This window comes from Chlamydotis macqueenii, chromosome 1 (assembly GCF_036417535.1).
Source record: "Chlamydotis macqueenii isolate bChlMac1 chromosome 1, bChlMac1.mat, whole genome shotgun sequence".
Lineage (NCBI taxonomy): Eukaryota > Metazoa > Chordata > Aves > Otidiformes > Otididae > Chlamydotis > Chlamydotis macqueenii.
Window position 1 is genome coordinate 51,636,093 of NC_141556.1, and position 16,334 is coordinate 51,652,426.

The 16,334-nt window shown below is 34.6% G+C and overlaps 1 protein-coding gene across 2 annotated transcripts in view; it reads right to left on the reverse strand.

The window, feature by feature from the left end:
- Positions 1 to 16,334, reverse strand: part of ANKS1B (ankyrin repeat and sterile alpha motif domain containing 1B) — a 444,690-nt gene that overhangs the window by 384,876 nt on the left and 43,480 nt on the right. For both annotated transcript variants that reach the window (XM_086750799.1, XM_086750791.1), the window contains exons 2-3: positions 12,774 to 12,854; positions 8,587 to 8,743 (exon numbers count right to left, since the gene is read on the reverse strand). In XM_086750799.1, coding sequence (XP_086606925.1) covers positions 8,587 to 8,743; positions 12,774 to 12,854 — 238 coding nt within the window. The remainder of the gene's footprint in view (positions 1 to 8,586; positions 8,744 to 12,773; positions 12,855 to 16,334) is intronic.

Here is a 16,334-nt window from a genome sequence, read left to right on the forward strand (position 1 = left end):
TTGTTCCTGCAGTTACTGTATTTACACATTCAATGGAAATAGTTACACAAAAAAAAAATAGATGTATAACTATATCCACACTATGTGAGGGAAATAGCAAAACACACTTTTACTATACAATTGTCAAACAGATGTATCTATCTATCCAGTATCTGCTTATGTTTGATTTTTTTTCCAGAATTTCTGGATAATATATGAAGTACCTGGAATCTCGTGCCAATAGTCTCATATTGTAGTTCAAAAGTATTCTAATTAAATTTTCAAAGAGACAAACAAGTTAAATTGTCTACGGTCTTTTTCTCAAAATGTAGTGACTGGCCAAAATGTCAGCCACAGATAGACACATAAAAACCAATGAGTCCAAATCACTGCTGCTGTGCAACAAATTGAAATTTACTCCCTCTAAATAAAGAATATCCAGCTGAATATTCATGCAAGGGCATATTTACAGAAAAGGATATTTTAAAACAGCATGGTGCATAAGAGCATCTGTAAATCTGAACAAAATGTTATTATTTTCAAAATAACATTGTTGAACATTTTTGTATGGTTTGTTTCTTTGCATTCACCAAATTAAAGCTACATTTCAGTTAATGACAAATTAAACTGACTCAAAATTTAAAAGAACTAGGTATCACTGAAATAAAATAGAAGAATCCAGCCTGGACAAACACGATAATTAAATTACCTACACATATGCAGTCAGAACAAGCATTATATATATGGTGTTATCAGAGCTGAGAGGTACTACCTAATTAAAACTTAATAATACAATATCCTTCTCTCTTTAAAATGTAAATTAATCAACTTAATTCAGGTATAAAAGACAGAATGATTTTTAACTTTCAAAGACAGAATTACAACTTGTTTAATTGCCCTCTAAATTTATCCGCTTTGACAATTTAGTACTACTTACATAAAATAAATCACCTTGGAAGCAAGTGGTTTTACTGAGGAGAGAGGATAGAGTTTTTAAGCGGTTTTGGCAGAGTCTGCCATCTTCAAATTCAGGAAAGGAGGGAATGCCTACCAGATAGATGCAGTTGGTTCAACATTCCCAGAGAAACCCCTAAAATGAGGGAGGCTATAACAGTGTATTTCCTGGACTGAAAGAAACATTATCTTCCTCTTCTTACCCTTCATGGAAAGACGTACACGGATGCCTCAGTTAGTGTTACAAACTTCTTCCTTAAGGCGTTTGTTTGTAGAAGACATACAGTAAGAATAATTTAAAAAAAACCCCAACGTATGACGATATTGTCAGAGTTGAAGTTATGTAACTTCCTTGGTCCCAAAAATGCTGCTACTTCTGTCTTATCTTTTGCACAGAAAAGCTAACCCAGGTGTAACTCTATTGATTTTAAGGTACTGTTTGTCCTCACATCTCTAAAATAGCTTATTATTTCAAAGAAATATTTGAAAGATATGAACAATTATTCTTGAAGAAATTAATAATAATTTAGTACTATTGCCTACATTTTCAGTCCCAAATGTAAACAGTTCTTTCTGACATGCTGAAAGATTATACGCTAATACTCAGTGCCATGAGCAGCTAACCTGCTATGAAAACACAAATGTCTGCATATAAGCTACCAATGTGTGATTAGATCTCCAAATCTAATGTCCAAGGGCTAAATAATGTATCTAGTGTTGAAGAAACAGCTTTTAGAAATTTCAGATACTTCATTACATGTTAGAACCTACAAGATAGATCCTAAGACTGAATGAGTCAAGAAAAAGAAGGATCTAGAAATCAGAACCAAAATGTCTTACATAAAATGTAAGACAAAAAGAAAAGAGTAGGCAAATATTATGCAAAAAATAGTATAAGACAGAAGTCCTAATATTCATAGTTAATATTATTTTAATAAGTAGTTATTCATATGGACCAACAGAACCTCTTTCAGAAAATAAGGACAGCATCTTATGATCCAGCTTTTAACCTTTTGTAATTTTCTTCTTCATCATTTGTTACATGGGTCTCTTCATGGGCATGGTCCTCACATTTTCTAGCCTTTCTCTGAATCCATTCTCTTCCACATATAGCCAGAACTCAGACTTCTGCTGCTACAAACTGAATTGTGCCTCCACAGTATTGTATCTGGTCAGTACTGCAGGCTGTACTGCATCATTTCGCTACTGAAAACGCATACCACTGCAAAATCTAGAACATCTCTTAAGGTCTATTCATCAGAGGACAGATTTGCAAATATATTCTAGAGACAATTATTGTAGCTTGGCAGTCTGACAGTGAAGAGGTACAGGAAGTATCAAGAGACTGAATGGCTCTCATTAATATTATCTAGGTCCTTGTAAAGCCACTATTAAACAATGGGCATATTTAGGACCTTTACTGCATATTTGTGTAGTTTAAAGCTCCTGAAGCCCATGGAAGTACTGTACGAGCAATAATGACTATCAAGTAGTGATTTTACAGACCTTTCCAAAGAATGCTCAAGTCCTTTACTAGCCAAGCATTTTTATTATGAACTTGAAAAGGGAGACTTCCTAAATCACTGAGCCATTTATTTCTCACACAATCCAAATGCCAAGCAACTGAACAAGACAATATATCCAAGACAGAGAAGGAAATGATCTCAGGATGGTCTTACTTCATCTATTAAAACAGGAAGGCAATTTCCTGAGGAGTTCCACCAATATAAGTTAATAATTCTGAAAAAAAAATAAGGGAGTTTGCCTTAGTGATCCAGCAAGTAGCATGTCACTATATTCAATTACAATGAGAATTAAAATGCTTTCCTGGATGTCTAGGGCAAAGGCTGAACAATGTTACAACAGAAACTCTACACACAACCAAGAATGAGGAGAGCTCCTGGGAACAACATAGTGACTTTATTGTCCATTCTCTTTGAGAAAGCGAATGGGTTTTTACACTGTGTACAGATTTTTACATTTTATGTGGAAAAAATAGCTAATTACATTCTTCTTCATATCATGCATCATCAATGAACCTCTCTAATTTGAAAATCATGAAAGAAAAAAAAAACCCTTAAATTTCCTTATCAAGTACTCTCTTAAACACAAAACTGGGCATTATAATTTAAGCATCCCTAATATTTCCAGATATATTTTCAAAACTGATTTAAAAATCAAAGTATTTAACACAAGACTAAATATTTTCATTTCTCAATCTGCTACAGCTGTAATTGCACACACATGAAAAATTATTTATGACTTTGCTTACACTCAAAATATTTAGAAACCTGAGAGTTCATACCTATCAGGTACTTTAAAAGAGCTGTATATCGTATCACTGGATGTGTTCCTCTAACTTTGTTGGCGTTTTTTTAAGATCTACCATTCCTCATAGAATTTTTTTCTTTACTGCATGCTATCCTGCTCCATTTCTATTTTTTTCCTTCTCAGTGCAGTTTAAGCGTCTGTATTCTAATCCCTAATGAACATTCCACTAACGAGCAGGGTCCCCCTAGGGCTTGTACTAGGACCAATACTATTTAATATTGTCATCAATGATATAGACAGGGGGACTGAGTGGACCCTCAGCAAGTTTGTGGATGATACCAAGCTTAGTGGTGCAGTTGATACACTGGAGGGAAGGGATGCTATCCAGAGTGATATTGACAGGCTGGAGAAGTGGGCCCATAAGAACCTCACGAAGTTCAACAAGGCCAAGTTCAAAGTCGTGCTCCTGGGTCAGGGCAATCCCCAATATCAGTACAGACTCAGTAATGAAATTATTAGGAGCAGTCCTGCAGAGAAAGACCTGGGGATACTGGTGGATGAAAAATTGGATACGAGCTGGCAATGTGCACTTGCCAATCCTATCCTAGGCTGCACTGAAAGAAGCATGGCCAGGAGGTTGAGGGAGGTGATTCTCCCTCTCTGCTCTGCTCTCCTGAGACCCTACCTGGAGTACTGCATCCAGCTCTGGGGTCCCTAGCACAAGAAAGACATAAACTTGTTAGAACGAGGGCCACAAATCAGAGGCCTGGAACACCTCTCCTATGAAGAATGGCTGAGGAAGTTGTGGTGGTTCAGTCTAAAGAAGAGAAGTCTCCGGGGAGACCTTTTCGCAGCCTTTCAATACAGAAAATGTGCTTGTAATAAAGACAGAGAGAGACTTCTTATGAAGGCCTTTAGTGACAGGACAATGGGAAATGGTTTTTAAATGAAAGAGGGTAGATTTTGATCGGATATAAAGAAGACATTTTTGCAGTGAGGGTGGTGAGACTTTGCAACATGTTGCCTGGAGAAGACGTGGATGCTCCATCGTTGGAGTTGCCTAAGGTCAGGCTGGACAGGACTTTGAGAAACCTGATCTAGTAAAAGATGTCTCTGCCCATGGCAGGGGGCTTGCATTATGTAAGGTCCCATTGCACCCAAACCATTTTATGATTCTAGGAACACATTCTAATTAATATCTTTACCATATAAGAACAATATGATGAAAAATAAAAATGCTACTGTCCCACAATGTAGAGAATATTTGGATTTAGACTAATATTTTTTGAAAAAGACAATTTTTCTAAAAGTTATTGGGAAAAAAATCTGCAAATTACCCGGTGTGAATCAAAATCAAACCTACTGAATTTCCATTGAAATTCACCTTTACTCAGATGGAAACAAAATTAAAAAGTAATCCTATAATTAGGTCAACTACTTTGAATAAATGTTGTCTTCAAATTCATTGCTGCAATAGGCTCAAATCAAAAAGATTGCCTCTGTACATTTTTTTTCTTTTAAAGAAGGTATAACAAGAGTTGCAAAGGAAATTTGGAAATTCATCCACATAATCTCCAATTTAATGGGACGGCGGGAACATCAAATGCAGAACATGAAAATAATTGTTTTTGCAGACTACTCTGGAACTGAATTGTACTTCTGGAAGTTCCTGAGGTGTCACTGAGAGAAGCATAGAATGTCTGTGCTTCATTTTGATGATTTGGGGAAGACAGTAAATACGTTAGATGTTAAGTATTTACATATTATGACGGCATCCTGAACTCCTTTCTTTTACATTTCAAAAGAAGTGTTCAGTGGCATTAAGGAAATATGAGTATTTTTAATGACAATTGCAATTTGATGCACAGAAAGCTCTACAGCACATTAAATACATAAATGTAAATAAAAAGACATGCTATGTGCATAAAGAAAAACAGACAGGGTTACAAAATAGAGAATAACATCACTGAGAAATTTCAGAAGTGTTCACATTTTTTCCTATAAATGTTTTACTATTCATATTCTGTCATACATATTAAAAATATTTCTTCAACTTGATATTTATTCCTGATGTCATTCACCTTTTTTGGATTTCCTGCACTAATACCAAACACTACATATTGACATATATATGGCTGCTCTTTATTATTAATATTTTCATTGATAAGGATTTCTTATGAATTATGTAATTTTATGGTGAGGGTTGCCATAATAAATGTTTGTGCTATCCACATGTCTTTACATAAACAAACATGTAAGTAGTCTGCTAACAGCACAACTTTCTATTATATTTGGTATTAATTTACTAACAAATCTTGATCTTGTACTACCTACTTGATCTTCATTCAATTTACAATTTACATATTTTTCAAGTCTTTATTAATGAAATTTAAACACATGTGTCATTTCACCATATTTTGTAATTTCATCATATTTTGTAATTGAAAACATACATCATGTATGTCTTACATAATTGTTATGCTGTAACCATTTTATTTGTGTAGGGTTGGCAGTCTATATTCCACCACTCCCATAAAATTACTGTCATTTAACTGTTCGCCTCTTTATCATTTTTTCTTTCAATTTTATGTAATAGGAACAGTAGGGGGCATTCAGAGCTTTAGCTGCTTGATATGGCTGGATATGATGCTAGTTAACTGCATTTAAATGCAGTTCAGTTAATAAACAGTATACCATGTTAAATAAATTAATGCAATATGCATTTATGGATCATGAGCTTCTCATTTACTTCTTTGTTGTGCTGTTCATTACCTTCACTTGAGTTTTTAGAAGCATTTCTTTTACATAGAATTTTAATAAAATAGATTAAAAGCAAAGATATATTACAAATTAGTTGTGACAACTTTAAAATAATGAAAAAGTTATTTTCTTAAACTGAAAGCATATACTTCTTAATGTGCTCCTTACAAAAAAAAAAAAAAAAAAAAAACCAGGAAAAAAACTCTGACTTGAGTATATTATTCACGATGGTGAAAAAGTGTCAGGAAAATGGCTATCCTTCTCCTCAAATCTCAGAACAAAAAAAGAAGGAAGAAAAATAGCCCAGGACTTCCTATAAGCTGTAACTTCAGCTTCACAGATCTGAGAGAAGCTATGAGAGCTATGAGGAGCCACCAGCCTTATAAAGCCTATCAGCAAATAAGCAAAAGCCTCAGAAATCTACAGACTCATAAGAATGTGCAATAGGTATTAGGGTGAGGTTGCCACTCTGGTGTTATTTGAGGATATGTGGGTGGAGATGGCTTTCTCTCAATGTGGAATTTCCCTCATTCCATGACATAGATAATATTCTCCTGTGCAGAGTGCTAATTAGCACGGGAAAGTCAGTGCCAGCAAAGTGGTCCACCTACCAAAGCTGGCAACTATCTAGAGTGGAACACCAGGGGATTTACAAGGTCAGAAGAATTGGGTATGTATGAGTTTAACTTCAAAGTTTAATATGATCAAGACTCCTTCCTTTAGAGACTTAAGGTTCAACATTTGTTGTGAGGAGTGTTCACACATTTTTCATTATAAAGTTTTTGGGTAACATGCATAAACAGCAGGAGATTTGACAACAAGATCTTTTTTGAGTCAGTGTGGTATAGAGTCAGATGCATCCCTGCTTATTTGCAGCAATCAAGCCAGAGAGACTGGACAGCACCCCTAATCAAGCTTGAGAATATTCTAGAAGTTTGAATGTATATGTGGGATTGGGAAGAAGTAGGTATAAATTTACATTTCTTTTTCTGATATTACTGAAATATCTTTTTCACTATTCCTCTCTGTAAAGTTCCTGCATAGCTTCTAGTTTTCTAGAAAGAATCTCTTCAAGCAAGTGGATAACAGGCAACCAAAGAGTTGCTTTTTAATTTTGTTGCAGAAATAAAACAAACAAAAAAAAACCTTATTGACAAAAGGTAATCCTATAATTCAACTAGTTTCATCCTACGTGCAACAACTGATGACAAGAAACTCCTAACCTTCAACTCAAACCACAGAATGACAAGTTTTCAGTTTTGTATTTTCTCTTGGATTAGCCAGGGTATCATAGGATTTCCCAGAAGACTATCACATGGGCATGTTTTATTACTTAATTTTCCTGTATTTCCTGCACTAATACTTGATATTCATATCATAGTTATTGTATGGATTCCAGTGGCTAAGTGTATAAACTCAAATATCAAATAGATTATTCAAGGAATGGCATCTCACACTGGTTAAGTGTTTGCAATTTAGTTCTAATATTTCTTATTTTCTCATAGTTTGCCTTCTGGCCATACTAATGTAGATACTGAGAGTGCAATTCATTTGTTAGATTTTACTTTGCCATTTGAGGTGATGTAGGGTACCCTACCTGGAGTCCATCAGCCACTCCACAAGGACACGGAAATTCTGAGCATCCTCTGTCATACCTTCAGGCCCACACAGATGTCTCAGTTACTACAGGGCCTTAGAAGGTACCAAATTTCTGTATCTGGGCAAATGAATCCTGCCTTACTTTTTGTCACCTGAATAACCCTGCTGGCTCCTGTGATTACACTGACTAGAACTCTGTGGAATAAAATAGTGCATATATAAGCAATGTAGACACTCAAATTCAGATCTAAATCTGGAGCTGACTCCCACCTTTACATTCCAGTAACTTCCTGATTACCCTGGCAAATTCAGTAGCTTATTGTTACTACTCATATTTCACAGCCTACTTCCAGTCCTCAAACAGTTCAGCTGATTGATGTTGTCAGATTTTCATCGCCTTCTTTCTTTCTAACTACTAACCCTACAAATGAACCATATAAGAACACACAGAATGAAAACAGAAGGTGTGCCATATGTTTGAAAACAGAATGCAACATATTTATCCTGCCCTTACCCACTGTAATACTCTAATCATCTTTCCTAGTATTTCTGTGTCCTTTCTGTTGCACATGCATACATGCAGTCCATCTGGTTTGTCATTTATCTCTGCATATCACTGCATTTACAGTACACTCAAAATATACCAGGAATATTAATTTTATCTCAAATTATGGAGGCAATTTAATATCTAATAAAGTTTAAAAGCCACAGAGTTTATGCAAATTTACATCAATATATACAAGATGCATAGTTAGAATATGTCTTCATACAATTTTTCAGAAATAAGCAAAAGGTTCTTTCATACTTTTAAAATCTAATATCCTTTAGGTCAGTGACCATGCAGAAAAAAAGATATTTGGCATGCTTTTATTGGAGGATTTTATCAGTCTTGGAGAATAAATTACTGAAACAATGGAAAAAAAAAAAGGTTTTTTTTTTTAATTTGGCTATACATTTGTCAGACCTAAAGAATATGTGCTGCTCTTTTCTGATTATGTACACAAATATTTTTTATCACTTCACCTGTTCATTCACTCTGGAGTGTGATGGTCCATGATGGATGAGAATCTTCACAATGTCTACATCTCCTCTCCAAGCAGCCAAGTGAATAGGAAAATAACCTTTATTATCTGCTACATTAGTTGATGCTTCATACTGAAGTAATTTGAGAACTATATCCCTGGAAAACAGGAAGTAAAAGTGAAAATTGATGGGATGATTATTTTATTAAGTTTTTACTTGAACATACATATTACCAAATTTTTTACTCTGAATACCAGAAAAAAAAACCTTTATTGCAAGTGCAACTGCTAGCAAAATGAAGACCAATCATTTCTAAGAATGAAATAGGTAGTAAAACATAGCGAAAATGTTATTCATTGTAATGATTCTTACTTCTTATGAATACTCATCAACAATATAATAATCAGTTCTCTGAATCTGTTTCTTTCAACAGGATCATCTGGCCATGGAATTTGCCTGTCAAGGCCATGTGCATGTCCCTCAAGACAAACCTTCCTGGCAATAAAGGTAGAGAAGTATTCCTATCCCCATCATTGCTGAGTTCTGAAGGCAGAAAGACAAGAAGGTAGCTTTATGCACATGATTCTTGCAGTAAGACTTAAAAGTAACAAGTTTTCATCTTCTTTAAGGCATTATCTCAAAGCATTTGTTTGGAGGAAACAATTTTATGATGATCTAGTTAGACCTATGGAATAACCCCTTCTATTTTAATTTCCCACACACAGCTTACAGAGAGCAGCCTGGAAAAAGACTCATTTTCATTATTTTAATTTTTATTGTATCCCTTTCAGTATTTTCAGTGTGGCTTATCATACATTAAGTGAAAGATTAGTATAAGCTGGTATATTTCATCTTTGATTTGTAAGCAGTCTCCTGTACTTAATTTCAAAGGTTAAACTTAAAAATCAGCTGTGTGGTATGACCATTGGTTATCAAGTATGCCAAAAAGTACATCAATTGTGTCTTATCTCTCCATTTGTCTTCTCATAATTTGCCACAGTCAGATTTCATTAGTTATTAAGATAATGGCATCTATGACCCAGTGTGGGCAGTTCTATGCACATTTTTGCTGAATATGGAAACACTGGCTCTTACCAATTTTGCTCAAGTAACTGGGGCAGGGGAGGAAGTAGCTCGGTGCAGTCTATGTTATGACTATAAACAAAGACCTTGACTACAAATTAAGACAGAAGGTAAAACTCGAAGCAATGGTTCTCCCAACTTTGATGGAATCTTATTTAATTGTCAATTGGGAGAAAAATGTGGCAAGTAAGAGTGAATATATCCAGATTGAAAGAAACTCCCAATTATCTCCAAAAGAAATCAGACATACTGGAGTCATCACATCTAAGCTTTGAGGGAGACTTTAAACTGGATTTTGCTTACTCCTGACAAGTTCAAATAACGTGAAAACAACCAAGAGCAGCTCAACTACAGGATGACTTTTGCTACACAAAAAGTTCCAGAAAAGTGACTCCTGAGACTTTTTAATACAAATAAAGTTTGAGACACTTCTCATGTCATAATACTTCATCTTGCAGTAGACGGTCTAATGAAGGCTAGAGATAGAGTAGTCCGAATGAGACACAAATCAAAGGAAGCAGGAATTTAAATAAGTGAGGGGAAAACAGAAAAAAAAAATCCCTCCACAAGAGAAATCTATAGATAATGATACACAGCAACTATTGGGAAGAGTCAGTTGCAAGATTCAAGCTACAAAATAGAATCGAGGTCTCCTTCATCCTTCAAGAATGCACTGACCTATCACACTTCTCTAGCGTGAGTCTTTTTTAGTGCTCTATCAGAACTTTTTCATTTTGTAGAAATAAATTTCAGAGAGGAGAAGATTGAGAGTCCCTAGCCCACTAAAATTACTGGGCTAAGTAAAATTACTCAGGGAGACTGAGATTCAAGTCCCTGCCCCAGATATTATTTAATTACTTATATAAAGCAGAATAGTTTCAAAAGGAAAGAGAACTATCTCAGAATAACCAAGGAGGAGGGAATTCATCACATACAATGATCAAGCAGGGACTTGAACACTGGTGTCCAACCAGTGTCTCAGCCACACATTATTGGTTAGCTCATTAAATCTTACGTTCTCACTTTTCCTGAAAAATTTTGAAATCTCTCAAGTTCATTCTAATGTAAAGTGTGAAAAATTAAAACTTCAAAAGTTTTCAGAACTTCAGCTAAGTGGGAAGGTTCTCATGTCAACTGATTGTACCCAATATTGATTTTTTTAATATTAAGTTTCAAATCTGAAACAGTGTATAAAGCTATTTATTTGTTATTTGTGGTGACTAATGAAATTACAGCCACCAGGTGTCTGTCCAGTTCTCTTGCTGACAGTGCTACCTTTGTAGCAGGATCAGTATGACAGCTTGGATAGCAGGTCCTGAACCATCATGATTTATCATTAAATACCTCATTATATATTTCAGTTTACTTTACTATAACAAGCTATAAATGTGATGTCCGTAACTGCTACTTACCCTGCCATGAGGGTAAGGGTCATAGCAGCCAGTGGCCATCACGACCTTTTCAAACTCTGCAGTTATATCTGCTGCTGTACATTAGTCTTCATCTTGAAATTCTCTCTGACTTCAGCAGAAGTTTGGCCAACATTGTGTCTAAAAATGCTATTTGGCTTTTGTATGTTTTGGGATTTTATAGTTTACATTGCTAGGATTCACTAGAAATGTCTGACAGATTCAGTGTTTATACAGCAATATTCTTACTTTACTGGGTAACTATTGGTTTATAGTCACTATTAAACATACTAAAACTGGTTTTCACCTATTTAACATCAGCAGTCTTTGCAAGCTAAGGCTTGGGCTTCTGTCAGTCAAAAATGTGCAATGGCACAAGAAACAAGAGAACTGTGATTTTTCTCCCTTTTTATAAAATTTGAGTTTAATAGAACATATTAAGGACTTAGACGTAATTCCATGGAGGTAAAATATATTAATGCATTATTCTTGCTACAGAGATTTTGGAAAATGCACAATATCTAGTTTAATACTATACTACTTTCATTTATTTACTCTGAAACAGAATATCTTATATTCACCAAAAGATTAATCCAGTCTAAAGAATGGGAAACATGCAAGTTTCTAGAACACAATTAAAAACACATCATAAAGATTTAATTATTCCAAGGAAAAATGCAAGAATTGCAAAATGAGTAAATTAAACATATAATTATTATGGATTCATATGTTATCTTATGACAGTCCAAAATCACATTAAAGTTAATGCAAATCACTCTCAGTTTCAGCTGGCTTTTTATCAGTTCCTTATCTCCCACAGAGGAATAACCTGAAGCTCTATGTCAAAATTTTCCTTAGGGAAAATCCAGACAGTGTTAACATCATCAGTTTACAAATAAGATAGCATTAAGGGGGGCGGGTCTTACCTTGGTTACAGTGGGGTCCATCCCACTAGAACTTTATAGACCTCATTAAAATCTTTCTTTCTTGTTCTGCCTTAATAACAACATGCAATTGGCAGCATAATACAATGGAAGTAACATGTAGCAAGAGGCAACATGTAATAACAGAGGTAACACGGAACAAATTACAAGGTGTAATAACAAAACATATAGCAAGTATCCATTTTTTTTACTGACACATCAATGCCTTAAAGAGTTCACTTGCACTGGTATGCCTGTGCAGTACTGCTCAGTGGTGATTTTGCAGGCTTTCCCCAAGCTTGTTGAGACATGCATTTGGTAACTTGTATGGACAGCATAGAGGGAAAAGTTACAAGGTCCCATACAAGGTAATAGACCTTTTTTTTTCTGCTTTCAAGTGTATAACTACTAAATATTCTTATCATGCTACTTCTACTTTGATAATGATTAATCTATACCATTCTTCCACAATATTGTTTCCTTAAACATCCAATGCACTATACATTTGTACATACAAAATTTTCTGCTGCAATTTCCCACCAGCTAAAAAGCATTAGAGCCACCACCAGCAATAACAATAATAAATTTACTCAAAATCATGCAAGAATTTGGAAGAACAAGTATAGAATCAATAACTTCTAAACTGCATTTCCCATTTTTATTACTACATGCTGATTTCAACTTTCTGTGAAAATCTCAGTGCTATGCTACATATTTTTAAATTATGCAATTAAGTCTCATTCTACATAAAAACTAAACGTGAGGCACTTACTTGTGTCCATTTAAAGCTGCATGATGTAAAGCAGTATAACCTGAACTGTCTGTGCAGTTTATATTTGGTCCTCGCCAGATGCTGTAAAAAAAGCACAATTGTAAAGTGGGGTTTCTTTGGCTTGGCAAGTACAGAAATGTCATAAATTTGATGTATAAATAATCTAAAGATCATTGCAACAAGTGTGATTCAACTTCAAGAGACAAATTATCTTGAAAAGAACTTAAAATGTCATGTTGGTATCAATATAATTTATTTATAAAAATAATTCTACACATTCATCTTTATAGCAGTCTTGAACTTTATGCAGGGCCGTCTCAAAGACTAATAACTATTCTGTCATTTCAATTAGATCTGTTCTCCCAGTATTACTATGGTAATTACACTGAGGTTATAATCTGATTTTTGTACTACTTTTTTCACAAGTGTATATTCATTGATGTTAGGTCAATTAGTCTAGATTCATACAAATGTAAGACAAGTGAGATTCAATCATATCTTTTAAAAAGAAAATAAATTTATTCTTTTTACTTGGCCTGATATTTTAGCTCCCATTTTAACAAGTTGTATTTTAAAATAAATTACATAGATATAAAACAAAAGTTTAACATACGATGTTTCTCTTATTTTATTCTCTTTCTGTATTTCATAGTGCTTATTTTACAGTCAGCTTCATTATATGTCCTGTGCAACCACTTCAACAATCTATTATGGATTGTTTACAAAAAAAGTAAAGGAGATTCTTTGTTTTAAACTAGGAAAATGTAACTGCTAATAAAAAAAAAAAAACACCAAAACAAAAACCCACCACAAAAACAAACCCAACAACCCCCAAAGTCTGGAATTCAGATACTAGAGGCATATTGAGTACCTGCAGGTTTTTCTGCTAGCTGCCTACACTTGAAGCTGACTGTATCCTTTCTGGAAGCAATTTTCTACCTATTTTTTTTGTTCTGTAACACAGTTTTCAATCATTAGTATTACAACTTCCAGGACACAAGATTATGAGTCCTGAATTACAGCCTATTTTCTTCAGCTTCTTTTCCCTTCACTTCATACCTTAGATTCAAGTACTGCAATTTAAAGAAATCAATGTGAAGCTAATACATAAAGAGAGTTCTTCATACTGACATTTTTCATCATCTACATCAATAAAATGACATGTTATGTGTAGCATATGCTTTTAAGGAATTCTTTACTACTGAATCTGTATTTCATTACAAATGGAATATTGGTGTTGCAGACTCATCTCTTTTTCATTGTGTATGTTTGAATGATTAATTAGCTTATAAATTTAAACAGTTGTTTTCCCATAAGTAATACTGCATGCGTACAGAATTATTTATGCAACACATTGTGTTCTGCAGTGACTATAATTCTACATAGTGCTGGGTACCTCACCTCTCCCTGTAATTTAATTTCTTGGAAGAACAGGATTGAAATATTTTATTGGGTGCAAAGAAGCAAGAAATGAAGTTTGGTTTTTTTTTTTTTAATCTGCTCAGAAGTCTACAGATGTTCTTTTCTACAGAAGGCAACTTCCAGCTGTGAAAGTCACTCTAATCTTTCCAATTAAAAGAAATCATTTTAACTTCATGAAGGACAGCTCTTCCATAATAGACAGCTGTTATTTACATGGCAAAGACAGACTGTCCTTACCTATAGAGAGGAAAGAAGTCCTTATCTATTGACATTCTATAACCTCTTTTGTAATTTTGCATAGTATTTCATTAGTTATTTTCTTATTTATTGGATTCTATTTTCTTCTTTTGATTTGTACCACCTTATAAGAGAATGAAGCAGAAAATTTTAAGTGGTATGGAAAGTCATATTTTAAATATTAAAATAAACACATAAATGACCAGAATAATAATTTACATAGTTTTGCTTGCTTGCTTGCTTGGGTTTACTTGTTAGGATTTGCCTGTTGGCTGTTTTTTTCAAAATGTGAAGGATACATGAGTTCATATCCTATTCACGATGCATTAGGCCTTTTAAAAAAAATAATAATTAAAAAAAAAGCACCAACCCTCCCTCCCCATCCCTGAAAATCTAGTCCTTTTTTCCCCTAAATTTATCTTTTAATGCATTGTTGTACTTCCTGTCTCTGGTCTTAGGAAATATTTTTCAACTGAAACTATACTGAATTATTGAAAACCGAACCTTTATTAATAAGTATATAAATGCATATATGTGAAGCTTCTCAGGACACTCAGGTTGGGAGACAAAGGACAGCGAGTAAATCCTGATGACTCAGAGAGATGAGACAGGATGGACAGACTAATCACTGCTAGCTCCCAAGCAGTATGAAAGACATGCTTAAAATCAGAACTTGGTTATTAAACTAAAGAACACAGGAGACGTTAGCAGAACTCGGCTTCTTTTCCCTTGGGCCAGTGCAGAAATCCCCGCCTAGGACGTCTTGCATTGCTACAGTATTGCAACATTATTCCTACAAAAGGAATGCAGGTTCAGTAGATACATCGGATATCTATGCTTTAATAAGTAACAATCAAATTCAAATTGGACAGTCTGCAAATAAATATTCTTACACCCTAAAACTCCCAGCTGTCATGAATAGTTCATCAAAAGCTGTTATCTTGTAATTAGAATACAGTGCAGCAAAAGTATAGTGGTGTATTAGCTCTGTTAAAAAGCACCTAATTTCATAGAAAAGTGAGGTGGAAAAAGAGAAAAAGCCTAGAGAGCTCTTCTTTGGCATCATAAACACAGACAAATATATGAGCAATTATCAAACATATTGATTTATCTGTGTATTAAAACACTTCAACAGTTACTGTGAAAGCAACACTAAGGAGAACTTGGAACAAAACAAATTATCATTCAACTTCCAGAAAAGGAGATTTTGACAGAAGATTAACAGCTCTTTCGATTACTGTTAATATTGAATGTTCTTAAAAACATGTTTCTCCTAATTCTTTGATGCAGTCAACAATCAAGCTTCTTAATTTTACATACATTATTAAGAATGTTTTTTTGCTATGTACATCAGTAAATTAGGAAAATCTTTCTATCACTTAATGAATTTTAAGAAAGTAATTGAATCTACTCCACAAAGATGATCAGAGGGCTGGAGCACCTCTGCTGTAAAGAGAGGCTGAGAGAGCTGGGGCTGGTCAGTCTGGAGAAGAGAAGGCTCTGGGGATACATATAGCAGTCTCGCAGTACCTAAAGGGGGCTTATAAGAAAGATGAGGAGGAACTCTTTAGCAGGGCCTGTTGTGATAGGACTAGGAGTAATAGTTTCAAAATAGAGGTAGATTCAGATTAGATATTAGGAAAAAATTTTTTACAGTGAGGGTGGTGGAACACTGGAACAGGTTACCCAGAGAGGTGGTAGATGGCCCATCCCTGGAAACATTCAAGGCCAGGTTGGATGAGGCTCTGAGCAACCTGATCTAGTTGGGGATGTCCCTGCTCCTTGCAGGCATATTGAACTAGATGACTTTCAAAGGTCCCTTCCAACCCAAACCATTCTATGATTCTATGATCCTACTTCTTGTGCAAAAAAAAAAATCAGTTTTCAGTCAATGACATAAAA